This window comes from Oncorhynchus mykiss, chromosome 19 (assembly GCF_013265735.2).
Source record: "Oncorhynchus mykiss isolate Arlee chromosome 19, USDA_OmykA_1.1, whole genome shotgun sequence".
Lineage (NCBI taxonomy): Eukaryota > Metazoa > Chordata > Actinopteri > Salmoniformes > Salmonidae > Oncorhynchus > Oncorhynchus mykiss.
Window position 1 is genome coordinate 38,040,217 of NC_048583.1, and position 16,894 is coordinate 38,057,110.

General features: G+C 41.5%; 1 protein-coding gene across 1 annotated transcript; it reads left to right on the forward strand.

Moving 5' to 3' along the window:
• Positions 1 to 935: 935 nt before the first annotated feature.
• On the forward strand, positions 936 to 16,646 carry bmp4 (bone morphogenetic protein 4). The gene is made up of 4 exons (XM_021574116.2): positions 936 to 1,272; positions 5,790 to 5,912; positions 6,625 to 6,989; positions 12,390 to 16,646. The coding sequence occupies exons 3-4, from the start codon at positions 6,632 to 6,634 to the stop codon at positions 13,253 to 13,255; spliced, it is 1,224 nt and encodes a 407-aa protein (XP_021429791.1). The 5' UTR covers positions 936 to 1,272; positions 5,790 to 5,912; positions 6,625 to 6,631; the 3' UTR covers positions 13,256 to 16,646.
• Positions 16,647 to 16,894: the final 248 nt, after the last annotated feature.

Here is a 16,894-nt window from a genome sequence, read left to right on the forward strand (position 1 = left end):
GGCTGTGGGGTAAGGTGTAGCAGCAACGCTGTTTAACAATTACCCAGTCAACAAGGATTTTTCAACCATGGAGTTTTTAATGTGAGGTAGCCTACATCATTTTTTTTTATCACACCATCTTACAAGCTTTCATTCATTTAGTCTGAGGGTTTCTTAATATGTGGAATATTTGGAAGAAGAAGTTGAAAGGAGTATTCAGGTGAATATTCAGGTGAAAATGTAGCAAGACACTTCCTAATCCACTGTCCATGGCACGCACATTTTGTCACTCCACATGGTAGTCCTATAACGTAGCCTATTTCAAAACCATTTTAGAAGACCTGTGAAAAAAGCTTCCTTGAACCCCAGATGATCGTTTCCATAGGAACACAGTAAACAGATAAACTGAGGAAAGGGAACAGATAGTTTATCCATTGGCAATGAAAGACATTGAGATTGAGGAAGAAATAGAAAGGCGTAATGGACCCGCAATTGTGCCGTTATTAGCTATGTGATGGGTCTAATGTGGAGTTGAAGTGTATTCATGCAGCTCCGCGCACATCAGTCAAAAAATACATATTGAATGGACAATTTAGGCTATGTTGGGTGGTGTGTCGACCAGATGCAGTCAAAACATAATAACGCGCTCATGCTTTTAAAACAGAACGCACTAAAAGGTTTGGCATTAAAAATGTATCTGAATAATTAGCAGGGTAGCAATGTTGTATTACATATTTCAGATCGATATTACAGGTCGAAATGCAATTTAAAAAAATAGTATTAGAAAGTTTCAACTCATTATTAGTCTGAAACATATTGCGCATAATGTATTTCTCTTCGAGAGAGTGGAGGGGGTTTATCTTAGGTGTTTGAAACAGCGGAATGGGGCGGAATGGGGGTGGGGGTGGAGGGGGTAGGAGGAGGCATGAAGGCTAAATAGGGCGGACACATAAAAACGGCAAGGGGCAATAGATGCATGATCAGTTGGAGAGTACGCCTGTCCTCGCAGTGTTCCGCCCTCATGAACTTCTGGAGATAGGAACCCCGCTGCAAACATACGCTGCTTCATACATCTACCGCTTCGGTCTCCGGCCATCGTCTCGTCTCTTGTTTTTTTTTTTAGAGTGGTCGTTAAGGAATTAATGATCCGAAAGCACCACCGTACCTCTCCATAAATTAATTCGGCGTTTGCAGTACATGCTTTACACCTGGACTTCCATTGCGTGTGGAGAGCTCACACTTTCTTTTGTCATATTTACTTTTCTCGAGGAACTACCTGTACCCCTACTGATGGTAAGCCCCGCTCAACTTCATATCTGTAGCATGTTCGAGAAATTGACACAACAATATATCCTAGAACATTACATCTATCAAAGTACCGTACAGGATTAGGCTACAAATTGCAGAAGGCTCAGACGGGCCACATTTAAAAACAAATTTAAAGCCATTTACATGATTGAAATAGCACAATTGAGAATGTTAGCCAATCAAAAGTATCATGTTCGTGATACTGAACATTAAATGTATCCCATTGCATTTAATCGGATTACTGAAGCTACTTCATGGAAATAATTTGATCCGAAGTGAAATACATTGATTAAGGTATACCCTGGCGCACGCTAGGACAATGGTGTCAGAAAGTGTTTAACATAAACAACTAATGAGGTACTTTTCTGTTAAAGAAGGTTACGAATACTTACTTTTTGACTGTTGTAACTTGCATAAATAGATTATGATATTTTTTGTGGTTGTTGACAAATTGGCTCTGGGTTAGACACCTGCACGAACAGTATTGTGCGCGTATTTCCTATTTTGTAAACGTTTGGAATGGCTACCCGCATGTTTTCATCAAAACATTTATCTCTAGGTTGTTACTGATTTGTCAGTTTTTGGATTGAGTCCATATGTAGGCCTATAGTCGAAGCCTACTTTTATTGATTAGACACCCCTGGACAAAGAGACACTGGTCTTCCATGCGTAAATTTAGTTACGTTCCTCAGTTCAATTAGGCTATTTTAAATTTCTCAAATGCAAAACTTATTTAAATAAAAAAAAATATTAGGATCATTTCGATACCGAATGGTTATTTAAGAACAAATGTCTGGATTTAAAACGTAATGGAAACGTAGGATGAAGCAATGTAGGACCATTAAAAAAAACAATCTATACCGCTACTACAAACACATGGCTTACACACACAAATTCATAAAAGTCTATGTAGCCTATCGAATTTAGACGTTTTTGTAGAAAATCTAATTAATACAATGAGGGGCAGCAGGTTTACCGTAAATATTTACAGGACTACAGGCTCAAGCTGACCTCTTCGACGCATGTAGCCTTACCTTCGCACTGCTCAATCTGCATCCACTTCCACTAGCCTATTCCAAATGTTTCAATCATTACATTACTCGTTTGTTTGAATTAATGATTTGATGACTAATGGCTCCACCAGAATTCCACAGTTTACAGCAAGTAATTCTAAGAGAGGATTTGGGCATGGAGCTGACAGCAAGAGTAAACGTATCTGTTCTTAATTTTGAGAAGTTGGCCTCTTTGCTAAGTACAAACAGACCGATGCTTAGGCCTATAGCTTAAAAAGAAGAATAACAAACGAAAAAAGGGATGAATACAAAATGTGATCATTAGCGGTTATAGATTTATCATTCAACGATGAACTATGAACTTGCCTTGGCACAAGCTTCAATAACTTTGCTCTCACGTCAAACTGCTTCTTGGCCCTAAAGATATGGCCATTCACTTTCATTACAACTTCAAATGGGGAAAAACACTAATGTTTAATGAACTGATAAGAATGTTAAAATATAAAATGCTAATTTGACAGACCAACTGATAATTATTGACTGTGATTGGAGACATAACTGGAAACATCCATTTGTTGTCTTAGAACTGTCTTCAAAACCATGTTGCTGTTGTTCTTGTACACAACTTATTGTCAGAAATAAGTAGAGCTATCAGGCTTTACTTTCAACCAAGTATATACCTACCCATCGAGTGTACCATGGTTTTTAAAATGTTTTTTTTTTTAAATCCACTGTACAAAAAAGAAACATGGGATATGAATGCTTCTGTGAACTTAATGCCCCCCCCCCCCCCCCCCCCCTGTCAAATTCCTCAGGAAACACATCTAAAGGGCCATGTGCATAGTCTGATCACATTATCTCTGGTTAGAGGGAGAGAGAGAAAAAGAGAGGGGAGAGGAGTCAAATAAAGGCCTAGGGAGGAGGACTATGCCAGACCAGAGGAAGCAAACTGCCCAGGCTTAATTGCACGCTGGGCAACAATACATTCATTGCAAAATATGGCGCTGTCCCTTGTTCGGTTCAAAACTCAGACTTGGAATTTTACGCTTTCTCCCGGACTGTCCCTCTCCGCTACTTTAGGCCTGCCTCACAGCTGATGAGCTGAATAACCCAACACAATAAAAGGGTTCAATCATATTGTTATTTATCCTTTTAGACACCCTCTTATACAGTGGTTATTACAATATAAGAGCAGAACGAGGAAAAATGTGATGAGCATCATTGTTGGTTATGCTCTTTAGATCAGCTGGCACAGTCATTTTATTTTACATTTGACTCATTTAGCAGGCACTCTTACCCAGAGCGAATTACAGGAGCAATTAGGGTTAAGTGTCTTGCTCAAGGGCACATCAACAGATGTTTCACTTAGTCTGCTCAGGAATTGGAACCAGCAACCTTTCAGTTACTGGTCCAACGCCTTTAACTGCTAGGCTACCTGCCATAGGTTGTCAACATACTTGGGGAATACACCGACTTAATACGTGGCTCTGTAAGAAGTTCTGTAGTCACTGTTTTGTTTTTAGCGGTCTGAATCGCTGTAATCATGGGAGAGGCCCTCTCGGCACAATGAGCGTTTGTTGTCAGAGATGCACACACACGTTATCCCTCCACCCCATGGGTAATAGAGCTGATCATTTTCAGAACCCTACTGCCTCTTCGCCATGGTTCTCACGGGCTGGCAGACACACACACACACACCAGTCAGCACTCGCACAACACAGGACCTTGTGTCACGACCAAGAACACAAGGTCGCACAAAGGTCAATGTCTAATTTTGTTACAAAAAAAGTGAAAATATTTCCTTGATTACATGTACAGTGAGCCATGGATGGAAAAAGATAAACACTGAGATATGAACCCGGACACACACACACACACAGTGAGTGTGGACATGATGTTATTGTTAATGTGCATCTTTGCTGTTGTAGCGCTTGGTCCATTTCCAGTGGAATGGGCTCCAAACTGATGACGAAATGCTCACAGAGTCGCTCTCACCCATTGAGTCGAAGTGTCTGCTCTGTGGTACTGTTTGCCCAGGCCCTATTTTACAAACACTCGTTAATTTTATTAGTGTGATTCAGTAATGTGTGTTTAAGCAAGAGATTCATTAGGGCCAAGTCCCTCTTGTTGTGATGTCATAGATCCACAGAATGGGCGTAAACCATCTACAGGACAGAACACTGTGTATAGAGGGATTGGAGAGAATTGTCTCAGTTCTAGAACTGCCTCGCCGTGACAATCTGGAGTTGTATTGGATAACACGATTCTTGTTGTTAATATACTGCAGTGGCAAATTCGTGTGAAGTCTGGCTGGTCTGGAAAAACAAGGTTCTATTCAATTCAATAGATCTTTATCATCCCCGAAGGGCTACTCTTGTGCAGCGTAAAAATACATGTACATACCGGTACATAAAAACATTCACACAGCAAATAATGCTTTTGATCAGGTTGGAAAACAAACCGCCAGGTGCAACAGACTCATATCACACAGGTTTGAGACTACAGTATATAATGCAGTGATCTTCTTCAATGTACTAAAGATAAAGATAGTGTGTAGGTACATATAGTATGTCTAACTTACACTTTTGCAGGCAGGACAGGAGGACAGCATATAGAAAAGCATTAGTACTTGGCTGAGTCCATAGTGGTTGGCCTTGGGCCTATTGATGCCGGTCTGGTCAAAGAGCAGAGCAGCAGGCCTGTCATCAGCGGCTCCACATATCTCAGGACAACTGAGGGAAGTAGGGTGGGAGGACCGAGGGGGTCTCTTTTTGATGGGTGCTCACACAGGTTGGGGGGGGGGGGGGGTGTGCTCTTTTTAAGTTTCTTGAAAAAGCGCTTTTGGCCTCCTTTGTTGAGGCCATTGGGATGCAGATTAATTCACTACTAATCAATACAGAGCTATCATGAACCATCTGATAGCTGGCCTTAATGAGGAGGGAGGACAAGAGAGGGTCCATCTACTCTGTCTGCCTGTCTGTGTGTTCTGCATAGACATGGCAGTGTTTATGTAAATGTATGCTCTCTACAATGACTTGGTCCTACTACCTCAAAAAAATAGCAAGACAATACTGTTTTTCAATTGACAGACAAATTGCTTATGAAGTGTGGATGGATGTTGTGGCTTGATCTCTTTAAAAATATGTTTGCTAAAGTCTGAAGATTATGGAGTAGAACGTTTACAAATCATATTGTTACATTAAGTGTTTTTGCTGTTTCATTTTCTGTCCTATTTAATGTGTGGTGTCTGAAAAGGCATCACACTTCTGGGAACTGCTCTTAGTCGGTTTCCCTGCTCTGACTTGCCAGTTACAGAAAAGAGAACATTAGCGTAACCTTTTACCCCATGTGTCTGTGTGAAAATCCTTAAAGAGAGACTGGGTTACACACACACATACATACATGTTAAGTCAAAGCCAGAAGTACTTTCCTCTACGCTGGCTAGACTACAATGACTACAATGTCCCTTTTCTCTTCTGCAAATTTCAGGAACAGGGTCACTCCAACGCTCTCAAGCAGCCCCCCAGCACCACGTAACATTTCCTTGAGGAACGCGTCCATTGCTGGCTCCCAACAAACATGGACTGTTTTCCCATGCTTTATTTTCTGTCGGTAAGTGGACCACGCTTATTCAATTCATGCCATGTGACACCATTGCCACAGCTTTCTGCATTTCTCCCTTTCTTTTTTCTCAGAACATTGATTTGAGGTTGGTCATATTTTTTTATATTAAATAACTCGATGGCACTAGTGAAAAGGAAAAGCGTCTAATCTCACTTTTACAGAGAAAATGTTGGTGGAATGTGCGGCACATGGTCCTTTGACTCCTTGGTTGGGTCAGACTTATGAGGGACTCGGCTACTTAACAAATTAAGACTTTGCTTTGACCCCAGGGTTGTTTCTCCTATGTGTCTAATCATAGTGGAAGAGGGAGAGAGAGAGACAGGGTAACAATAATGGCCCCCAGATTCCATTCAAAAAGTGGTGTTTTTAACCAGCTGTTAACTCTTGGAGGATGTCGCCAGAGAAACTGCATAGGGAAGATATCTGATCGGAGGCCATTTTACTGTAAACAAGCCAGGCAGGACAATTATAACCAATTAGAGGACATTTACAGTGAGAACATTAGTCAAGGGTCCTGCGGGGTGGAGGTTATGTTAGAAAAAGGAGATTTAGGAAGGGTAGACAAATGTTGAATGTCACTTTATAACAGTCTCTCTCTTTCTTTCTATTCCCTCTCTCTCTCACACACTCCATGTCCTCTTTTAAACTCCCTCTCTCTACCAACCACTTGTTTATTTTTACTCTGTCTTTGCCTTCCCAGAGACATCATGATTCCTGGTAATCGAATGCTGATGGTCATTTTATTATGCCAAGTCCTGCTGGGAGAGAGCAACCATGCTAGTCTGATACCTGAGGAAGGGAAGAAGAAAGCCCCGGGCCTGCAGAGCCGGACTGCTGGTCAGAGCCATGAACTGCTGCGGGACTTTGAGGCCACGCTGCTGCACATGTTTGGGCTGCAGAGGCGACCGCGGCCCAGCCGCTCGGCCACCGTGCCACGCTACCTACTGGACCTCTACCGACTGCAGTCGGGTGAGGCCGAGGAGGCCGGTGCCCATGATGCCGCCTTTGAGTACCCCGAGAGGTCGGCTAGCCGCGCCAACACCGTGAGGGGCTTCCACCACGAAGGTAAAGAGAGAGTGAGTGGGTAAATGTCTGTCTGTCTGTACAGAGGGGCCCAGGCCTATGCCCCAAACCTAATCAATATATTGATCAGAAAGAGCGATCTGCATGGATTTTGAGTACATGTGGATATCCAGAGGTAATATAACCTTTCCTCTAATAAGTATGGGAAAGGTGCATATTTCAGTGTACAGTTACAGTGCATGTCAATGACGTATGCCCCATTATAGAATCCATGTACAGAGCTTGGTATAGAAAATGTACTGTAAGTCAAGGTAATTGGCCAACCAGCACCTGAAACAGCAAATTATTTGGAATGAAGCACTGCCTTCCCTAAAAAATAATCTTGAACCATTTTTATTTTCTGGACATCAACAATCCATCCCCATTCAATAACATTCCAATAGTGATGGCAGCAACACATATCTCCCAGAACTTATTTTTTTAGCCTGGGTGTGGACCCGTAAGCAAAGAATCCCCATCTCTCAACGAAAAAAATAATGGGAAAATCCGACATTTCCTACACCACTTAAACATAAATGTAGGACATCCCCTCCCACCTTTAACATAAACTATGAAATCTAAGGATGTGGTCACAAAATGGTGGCCAAAGAGGGGGCAAGAATTCAGTCAGACAAGTTCCCCTACTCCTGAGAGAATCTGCGGTCCGACAAAGCCAGCCGTGTGTTTGGTTAGCAGCTCAAGGAAAAGCATACCATCATATTATTGAGTTACACTTCTCACCCCACCCAGCACAAGGGCTTAAAAAAAGCCCTTGACCAGCAGTAGTGTGCCTCTCTCTCATGTCTCCACCAGTTAAGATGGAGCTAGGGCCCTTTAAGAGGGACCTTCCTCCACATGCAATTATCTTTAATGCTACTCTGTAGTCTTCTAAATAAAGTCCCTCCTGCCAACAATGTGTGCACTGGGAGCAGAGCAGACCGACTGGAGAACTCTGGAGAGCTGGAGTGCAAACTCTAACTTATCGTTAAAACCATAATAAAAAAATCATACATTTCCACGTCAATTCCCAACACAGAATAATGGTTATACCTACCACAACTATATACCCTTGAAAGCGCATCGACTACGGCATGTTTGTTTCTCTGTAAAGGTACACAACTGTTTTTAAATGCAGACACAAAATCCTCTCTGGAGATAGTTTTGAAGCACCACTTCTCTGTAAAGGAATGCCGCTTCACTAGGCGACCAGAACTGTCAATCAAATAATCTCGAGCCGCCTGCACGCTGACCACTCTCTCTTAAAAAGCGTACTTTCAAGTTGATTAAATACCGTGACTTACCAAGACATTTAGTAGAAAGAAAAAACATCTTCTGCTAGTAATCGACTCCTGTATTTTTGGAACGGGGGAGACTGATTCGTTTCCGTACTTCCAAGAACACAAACACTCACATTTTTGATAGCTAGCTAGCAAGGGACAGAGAAAGAGGTGAGGGGCACAGTGTATATATAGGTAGGTCGGCCACCAGGCAGACGGAGTCAGAACCATGCATTTGGCCGATCTATCACCAATCAAAAGCTACAGTTGAAGTCGGAAGTTTGCATACACCTTAGCCAAATACATTTAAACTCAGTTTTTGTCAAGCAAAGAGGCACTGAGTGTGAAGGTAGGCCTTGAAATACATCCACAGGTACACCTCCAATTGACTCAAATGATATCAATTAGCCTATCAGAAGCTTCTAAAGCCATTACATCATTTTATGGAATTGTCAATTTAGTGTATGTAAACTTCTGACCCACTGGAATTGTGATACAGTGAAATAATCTGTAATCTGTAAACAATTGTTGGAAAAATGACTTGTGTCATGCACAAAGTAGATGTCCCAACCGACTTGCCAAAACTATAGTTTGTTAACAAGACATTTGTGGAGTGGTTGAAAACCTAAGTGTATGTAAACTTCTGACTTCAACTGTGTATCTCGCAGTGAAATTATATATTTTGACATTTCTTGGCTTGCAACTTTAGTTGCTTTTTTGGCCTATCGTCAATGAATAGGCTAGGATACTCTACACACAACAGACCGGAGACTGAACACATTCTCGCATCATTAGCGAAGAGAAAGAGCAGGTGAGCCAGCTGCACTGTGATTGAAATGTTCTTAAAGTTAAAGATCCTAATTTTGTTCACGCTCTTTGGTTATCCACAGTTTGTGTAAGAGAGATATGTTAGCATGGATGCTAAGTGTATACTGACAACTATACAAGATGTAAGTGTAATATGGATAGCCTAGTCAGAAAGAACAGTTTTAAAACAGGCTTCATGTAAAACTGAGGGAAAGAGAGGTAAACATGTAGGCTATTTATGTGCAACAAGGACCTTCCCATAACATATGTGGATAAAGTATGTGCTCTAAATCAGATATTTGTCTTGTATAATCCAGAGATCAAACACAGTGTGACAGTAGTCTAGTGTAGTGGATGGACGAGCAGGCAGAGCTGAAGGGCTGAAGAAGAACATGTCTGCCCTCAGGGGAGTAGGGATTAGTCAGCCTTAATGGGGCCTGTCTAACAGACTGTCTAACACGGCACAGCACAGCACCAAGGCCACTCAGGCACAAGGAGGCTCAGCCGCCTGTCTATGATGCAATGTGTGTGTGTGTGCTATCTTGAAGATCTGTTTCTACTGCTCTCTTTGGGTGTTTTGTTTCCCGCTGTCAAACTATGCTAATAACATGCTTGGAGACTTTTTTTTGAGCTGGATAAACTAAGTTGTTTATTATATAAATTCCATTATATACCGCTTCAATTTAGTCCATTTTTAAGGATCACTACAAAGTAATAAGATACAGTTGAAGTCGGAAGTTTACATACACCTTAGCCAAATACAGTTCAACTCAGTTTTTCCCAATTCCTGACATGTAATCCATGTAAAAATTCCCTGTCTTAGATCAGTTAGGATCACTGCTTTATTTTAAGAATGTGAAATGTCAGAATAATAGTAGAAAGAATGATTTATTTCAGCTTTTATTTCTTTCATCACATTCCCAGTGGGTCAGTTTACACATACTCAATTAGTGTTTGATAGCGTTGCCTTTAAAATTGTTTAACTTGGGTCAAACATTTCGGGTAGCCTTCCACAAGCTTCCCACAATAAGTTGGGTGAATTTTGGTCGATTCCTCCTGACAGAGCTGGTGTAACTGAGTCGGGTTTGTAGGCCTCCTTGCTCGCGCACGCTTTTCCAGTTCTGCCCACACATTTTCTATGGGATTGAGGTCAGGGCTTTGTGATGGCCACTCTAATACCTTAACGTTGTTGTCCTTAAGCCATTTTGCCACAACTTTGGAAGTATGCTTGGGGTCATTGTCCATTTGGAAGACCCATTTGCGACCAAGCTTTAACTTCCTGACTGATGTCTTGAGATGTTGCTTCAATATATCCTCCCTATCCTCCCTTATGATGCCATCTATTTTGTGAAGTGCACCAGTCCCTCCTGCAGCAAAGCACCCCACAACATGATGCTGCCACCCCTGTGCTTCACAGTTGGGATGGTGTTCTTTGACTTGCAAGCCTCCCCTTTTTCCTCCGAACATAACAATGGTCATTATGGCCAAACAGTTCTATTTTGGTTTCATCAGACCAGAGGGCATTTCTACAAAATGTACAATCTTTGTCCCCATGTGCAGATGCAAACCATAGTCTGGCTTTTTTATGGAGGTTTTGGAGCAGTGGCTTCTTCCTTGCTGAGCGGCCTTTCAGGTTATGTCGATATAGGACTTGTTTTACTGTGGATATAGATACTTTTGTAACTGTTTCCTCCAGTATCTTCACAAGGTCCTTTGCTGTTGTTCTGGGATTGATTTGCACATTTCGCACCAAAGTACATTAATCTCTTAGAGACAGAACGCATCTCCTTCCTGAGCGGTATGACAGCTGCGTGGTCACATGGTGTTTATACTTGTGTACTATTGTTTGTACAGATGAACATGGTACCTTCAGCCATTTGGAAATTGTTCCCAAGGATGAACCAGACTTGCGGAGGTCTACAATTCTTTTTCTGAGGTCTTGGCTGATTTCTTTTGATTTTCCCATGATGTCAAGCAAAGAGGCACTGTGTTTGAAGGTAGGCCTTGAAATCCACAGGTACACCTCCAATTGACTGAAATGATGTCAATTAGCCTATCAGAAGCTTCTAAAGCCATGACATAATTTTCTGGAATTTTCCAAGCTGTTTAAAGGCACAGTCAACTTTGTGTATGTAAACTTCTGACCCACTGGAATTGTGATACAGTGAATTAAAAGTTAAATAACCTGTCTGTAAACAATTGTTGGAAAAATGACTTGTGTCATGCACAAAGTAGATGTCCTAACCGACTTGCCAAAACTATAGTTTGTTAACAAGACATTTGTGAAGTGGTTGAAAACAAGTTTTAATGACTCCAACCTAAGTGTATGTTAACTTCCGACTTCAACTGTACTTATTCAAGGCACCAAGTTCAAGTTTACAATGACAGAGCTATGGATGGACAACTATGTGAAAAGCTTAACATGTTAGTTTCACGTTGGGAGAAACTGTACAGGGAAAAATGCAAAGACACCTCTTGAGGTTAAAGATTCAATTACCCATGGAATACTGCAGGAGTTTGAACCATGGTTAAAAAAACCTGTTTTTCAGGCCTCCACTTAGTCTTAGCTGCCCCACCACCAAAGGATTGTCTGTGGGAATCCGTAATGATTATTCATGATGAAAATGATAAATGTCCCCAGTTAACAAACTGCAGAGCCAATCAAAAAACACAGCAGGTTTTAATAATGCAAACCACCTGGGTAAGATTAAGGCCTCGGTGTGAAATAACAGGGCCAGATTGAGCAGAAAAATAGTAGACACAACATTCCTTTCCCAACAATGGTGATCTTGCCAGAAATCTGCAGACTTTGCATGGAATAGCTACCCTCTACTATGTTTATACTGTAGCTCCTGTACGTTAATCACCACCCTCTAAGTAATGCATGTTTCATCAAAGCGCTCAGAGAAAGGCATTGTGGGAAGTCCTGGAAGGTCCTTATGGATAGGTAAGTAAGTATAGTTAAAGCATGTTACACTGACGATTGACAATTGACAGAAAGGGAACGGATTTAAACAACCGGCGGTGTAATCGTTTTGGAGGGAACAAGTAAATAGTAACAAGAGAGAAGGGAAAGGAAATTCAATATATTCATATTTGACCATATTTTTCATGTAAGGTCCTTCCTTTGAGAGCTCACATAGGTCAACAGTTTTTTCCTATTGAACTGGATTCTGAATTGAAGCAATCACTTCACTCAGTTCAAGGATGAACTCTTAAATCAAACCTATAGATGCTTTCATCAGAGTCAAGATGGCAGCTCGTACAGACTCCCTTGATAAAAGTGCTGACATTGACTGTGTCCGGTTTTCTTTCTCAGAGCACATGGAGCGGGTTCATCCGGGGGATCTTCAGACGAAGAATGGCGAGGCCGCCCCGCTGCGCTTCCTCTTCAATCTCAGCAGCATCCCAGAGGACGAGCTGCTCTCGTCGGCCGAGCTGCGTCTGTTCCGGCAGGAGATCGACGAGGCCATTTCGGGGAGCGGGGGGGACAAGGAGGGGCTCCACCGGATAAACGTGTACGAGGTTCTGAAGCCCCCGCGGGCCGGGCAGCTAATCACGCGGCTCTTGGACACGCGGCTGGTTCGCCATAACGCCTCGCGCTGGGAGAGCTTCGACGTGAGCCCCGCCGTGCTGCGTTGGACACGGGAGCGCTTGCCCAACCACGGGCTGGCTGTGGAGGTCCAGCACCTCAACCAGACACCGCGCCACCAGGGCCGCCACGTGCGCATCAGCCGCTCACTGCACCAGGAACCCGGGGAGGACTGGGAGCAGCTACGCCCCCTGTTGGTCACCTTCGGCCACGACGGCAAGGGCCACCCGTTGACGCGCCGGGCCAAGCGTAGCCCAAAGCAGCGGGGGCGTAAGCGCAACCGCAACTGCCGCCGTCACGCGCTGTACGTGGACTTCAGCGATGTGGGCTGGAATGACTGGATAGTGGCGCCCCCAGGGTACCAGGCATACTACTGCCATGGGGAGTGCCCCTTCCCCCTGGCAGACCACCTGAACTCTACCAACCACGCCATCGTGCAGACATTGGTGAACTCGGTGAACACCAACATTCCCAAGGCCTGCTGCGTGCCCACGGAGCTCAGTGCCATCTCCATGCTCTACCTGGACGAACACGACAAGGTAGTCCTAAAAAACTACCAGGAAATGGTAGTGGAAGGGTGCGGTTGCCGCTAACACTGACTATGGGCAACTTTAGGCAGGCAGCACAGACGCTAAGAAAAGACCCCACTTTACTCCCAAAAATGTTCACTTGGACCTTTATTTATAACTTTTATGTTGCGATGTATGTTTGTCTAATTTTTTGGTTTCCTTGACAATATGATCATATATTTTGACAAAATATATATATATATATATATATATATATATTTATATCTACATATAAAAGTGAGTCCTTATTTTAAACATAAATAAAAAGCTGTACAACTTTTCATAATGTATATTAGATTGTATAAGGTTTTTAAAATGAGAAAATAGTATAAAAAAAAATAAAAATAAAGTTTATTTACTGGTAATATTTATTGCGTTTATATTATATACATTTAAAATAAAAAATTCAAACAAATTGCCTTCCAATATTACATTTGAGCAGATCACAAGAAGCTCAAATTGTGTACTTAAATAGGGCACTGTGTGAAAGCACTGATTTGTTATGAATCAATCGAAGTAATCAGAAATGTGCATTGATTTTAATTCACCTCTTTACATAGATCTTTAAACCAATTATTTTATTAGATAAGTCCCTTGAGTAAGAATTAGATTTATGTATAACTGTAAAAATCGATCAGATAATATGGGTTGTGAAAAATGAAAAGTTGACAGCAAAGGTCCATGACTGTTTTATATGAGTTTGTATTTAACACGTTTGGGTCTGATACTTTTGAAAATGTACTCAAGTAATTGTTGCAATTCATTATAACAGAGGAATCTTTCTGATGCTCTCTCTCCCAAATAAAATAATGTTCGGTCTGGCATTATCCAACTTGGATTGATTCACACTTGAGGAAAGGCCTTTAGTAATTTCTCAACATAGCTGTTTTGTAAGATTCACCTTTTGCCATTTATAAGCATAAAGAATAATGTAACAATTAGAGACCAAATAGACCTAGGCATGGGATACTTGGGGATGGGCTACACCATGCTCAAATTTCACTTTTATGTCAATTAGTTTATATGGGGTGGTTTGACACTCGCTAATCCAATTGCCATCTGGGTGGATAGTTGAAATTGATTGTTGGAGACAGTTGAGAAGTGATCCAAATGTTTCCGACGGTTTAGTGTTCGGGGCACGACTGTGGACGATGGGTCATACACTGACACATGGCGATACACGTTCTCGGAAGAATCAAAGGTTAGACCGTCTGTCTCCATCCTTTGTCTTCGGCGGCTCATGCCGACAGAATAAAGACGCCCGTCTCCAACTTGTGCCCCATTAGACAATGCACTTCTACATCACTTATTTACAATCGGATGACTGCACCAAATTATGTGATAAGGTTTGGAGAGGGGAGTCCTTTTAACTTTTCAGGACATCCCACTGTATGTAGCATTCCCCCCATGTCCCTGCACGAGCTTTGTATAGGCTAGGGGACATGTAAGATAAATACATTTGGCATTATTGGAGAAATTCTATTTTTCAGCTTACCTTGGAAATGTTTTAGGCCTGCGTGCTTGGAAAGAGTAGAAGGCAAACTTTTCTTCCCCCAATGCACAACACTCAGAAAAAGCAATGTCTCCAATCCGCAACAAATGCATCACCACGGGAGTCACACAAACCCAAACAAGCCTTTTTGCCATGGTTGAGGTCAGCCGGTTGTTTCTGAAGGCTTTGACCTAAAAAAAAATCTAAGGATTTTCATTTAACCTCCCAATTGCTAAAGTAATGCAAATTAATGTGCCAATATTTTGGGTTTACTCAATTAGCATTTTAGATCACAGGTTGACGGGTGGAATTATGTGGTAGACTTGTCTATATTCCAATGGAATGTGTGTGGCATGGTTTTGTTGGTGTTATTTAGTCTTTCCATCTTAAACCATGATTTCTGCTCACCTCAGAGAAGTTTACCACAGTCAACCTCAGGCTCTCGGACAGCTGTTGGGCTTGCCTTTGATGCCCGCATATCAGGCGCAGCCTCGTCAAAAAGAGGCTGAAAATAATTTCATTTTGAAGTGGCTGAAGGCAGAGGGGAGTTCTTCTTTTTAGCAGCTTGACAGCGCAGTTACACACATTTCAACTGATCTCCTGAGTTTAGATAACATCAGCAACTTATGGTAACTGTCTGCCTGGTCATTATCCCACCTATACTGTTAAAATTAAGTGCTTTGTAACACCAAAACTTGTGGCAACTGAGCTGCCACCAACTTGAAGGAGATGAAACCTGAACTGCTGGAGTATTGAAACACATCATCCTGAGATGTTTCGAAACATTACATGGTGTGTTGTAACACCACAAAATCATCAAGTGTTGTGTAACACCTTGCTAGGGACTGGGAGCACTAACAGAAAAGATTGAAAACATTATTTTGGTTATTCAAGTCCTGTTTAGTGCAGAATTAGATACCTTCTCTTTTGGTGTTGTTTTTTTCTCTCTCTAAAGCTTCGAAACACCATTATGATGTTTTGAATTCTGTCTAGTGAAGAATTTGATCCCCTTTTCTTAAGTGTCATAATGTATACCATTGTTTTATGTATTTTAAAAGTGGACATTTTACATCATTTTGTCAGGCATTGTCAAACAGTTTTCAAACCACCAGCACAAACTGTCAGGTGTACTGTAAAAATGTAAGATTCTTACCTTACCTCTTCTCTTAACAACCATGACATTCTGTGGGAATTCTCTGCTGTCCTCATTGCATGTCAATTTGTCTAACGGTTTTGATATTCATTCACTATGATCCATTACACGTGATGGCACAACAAGCTTAATACTAATATATAAATATAATTGTCTATCTTCAAACTTCATATACTGTGTGAAAAAATCATAAAGTCCCATTTTTGGGAAGTACCCACAATCCTCTAAAAACAGAGTCACTTGGAAAGATAGGAAATGCAAGGTAATTAAAACCAAAGACTTCCAATAAGTTCAATCACTACATTTTCTCTCTTCGGTTATCCTCATGAAAGATACTTACATTTTGAGCAACATATTCAGTTGGATTTATTCTTACATTAATTTGGTCAAATTGAATTAACAAATAGTTTAAGCAACTTACATACATTTATTTTAAAGATATTTTGAAACTTTATTGAGACAGTTCTGAAATGACAGAGGGGATACAGATAGGTGGGAGAAACAGATTGAAGAGTTGGAGAGGGGAATTGAACCCCGGTCTTCAGTGGGGAGAGGGGGGGGACTAAGCCAGGTGAGTTATCGCTAGACCACAGGCTCTGGACTACTTGCATTCATTTTGATTAAGTATATGCTGTTGTTGTTTTGTCACTTTTAATTCAACCCATAATAATTTCTTGCTGTGTGGTTGAGTGGGTAAAATTCCAACGAAATGTACCATCTTATTGCCCCCCTGTTTCCAATCTGTCTAAATAAAGCGTTGAAAAAATGAAGGTGGAATTCCACAAAAAATATTCTCCATAGTCCCTTATCATCAATCAATATTTAGGCTATAAACCATTTGCATTTATAAACCATTGATTGTATGAGAAACACTGTTTTTGTGTTTTGATGCTGCCTTTTACATGCACTGATACTCCAAAAAGGGTTTTCACAACACTCTCTTAAAAACACAGATATTCAGGTTGAAGAACCACTTTGGGTGTTTCAGAGTACTTCATTTCTCTTTTAAAACACATTC

Coding starts and splice junctions, on each gene's coding strand:
- bmp4 (XM_021574116.2), top strand. CDS start 6,632: ATGATTCCTGGTAATCGAATGCTGATGGTCATTTTATTATGCCAAGTC. Junction 6,990..12,389: donor GAGGGGCTTCCACCACGAAG/GTAAAGAGAGAG, acceptor TTTCTTTCTCAG/AGCACATGGAGCGGGTTCAT.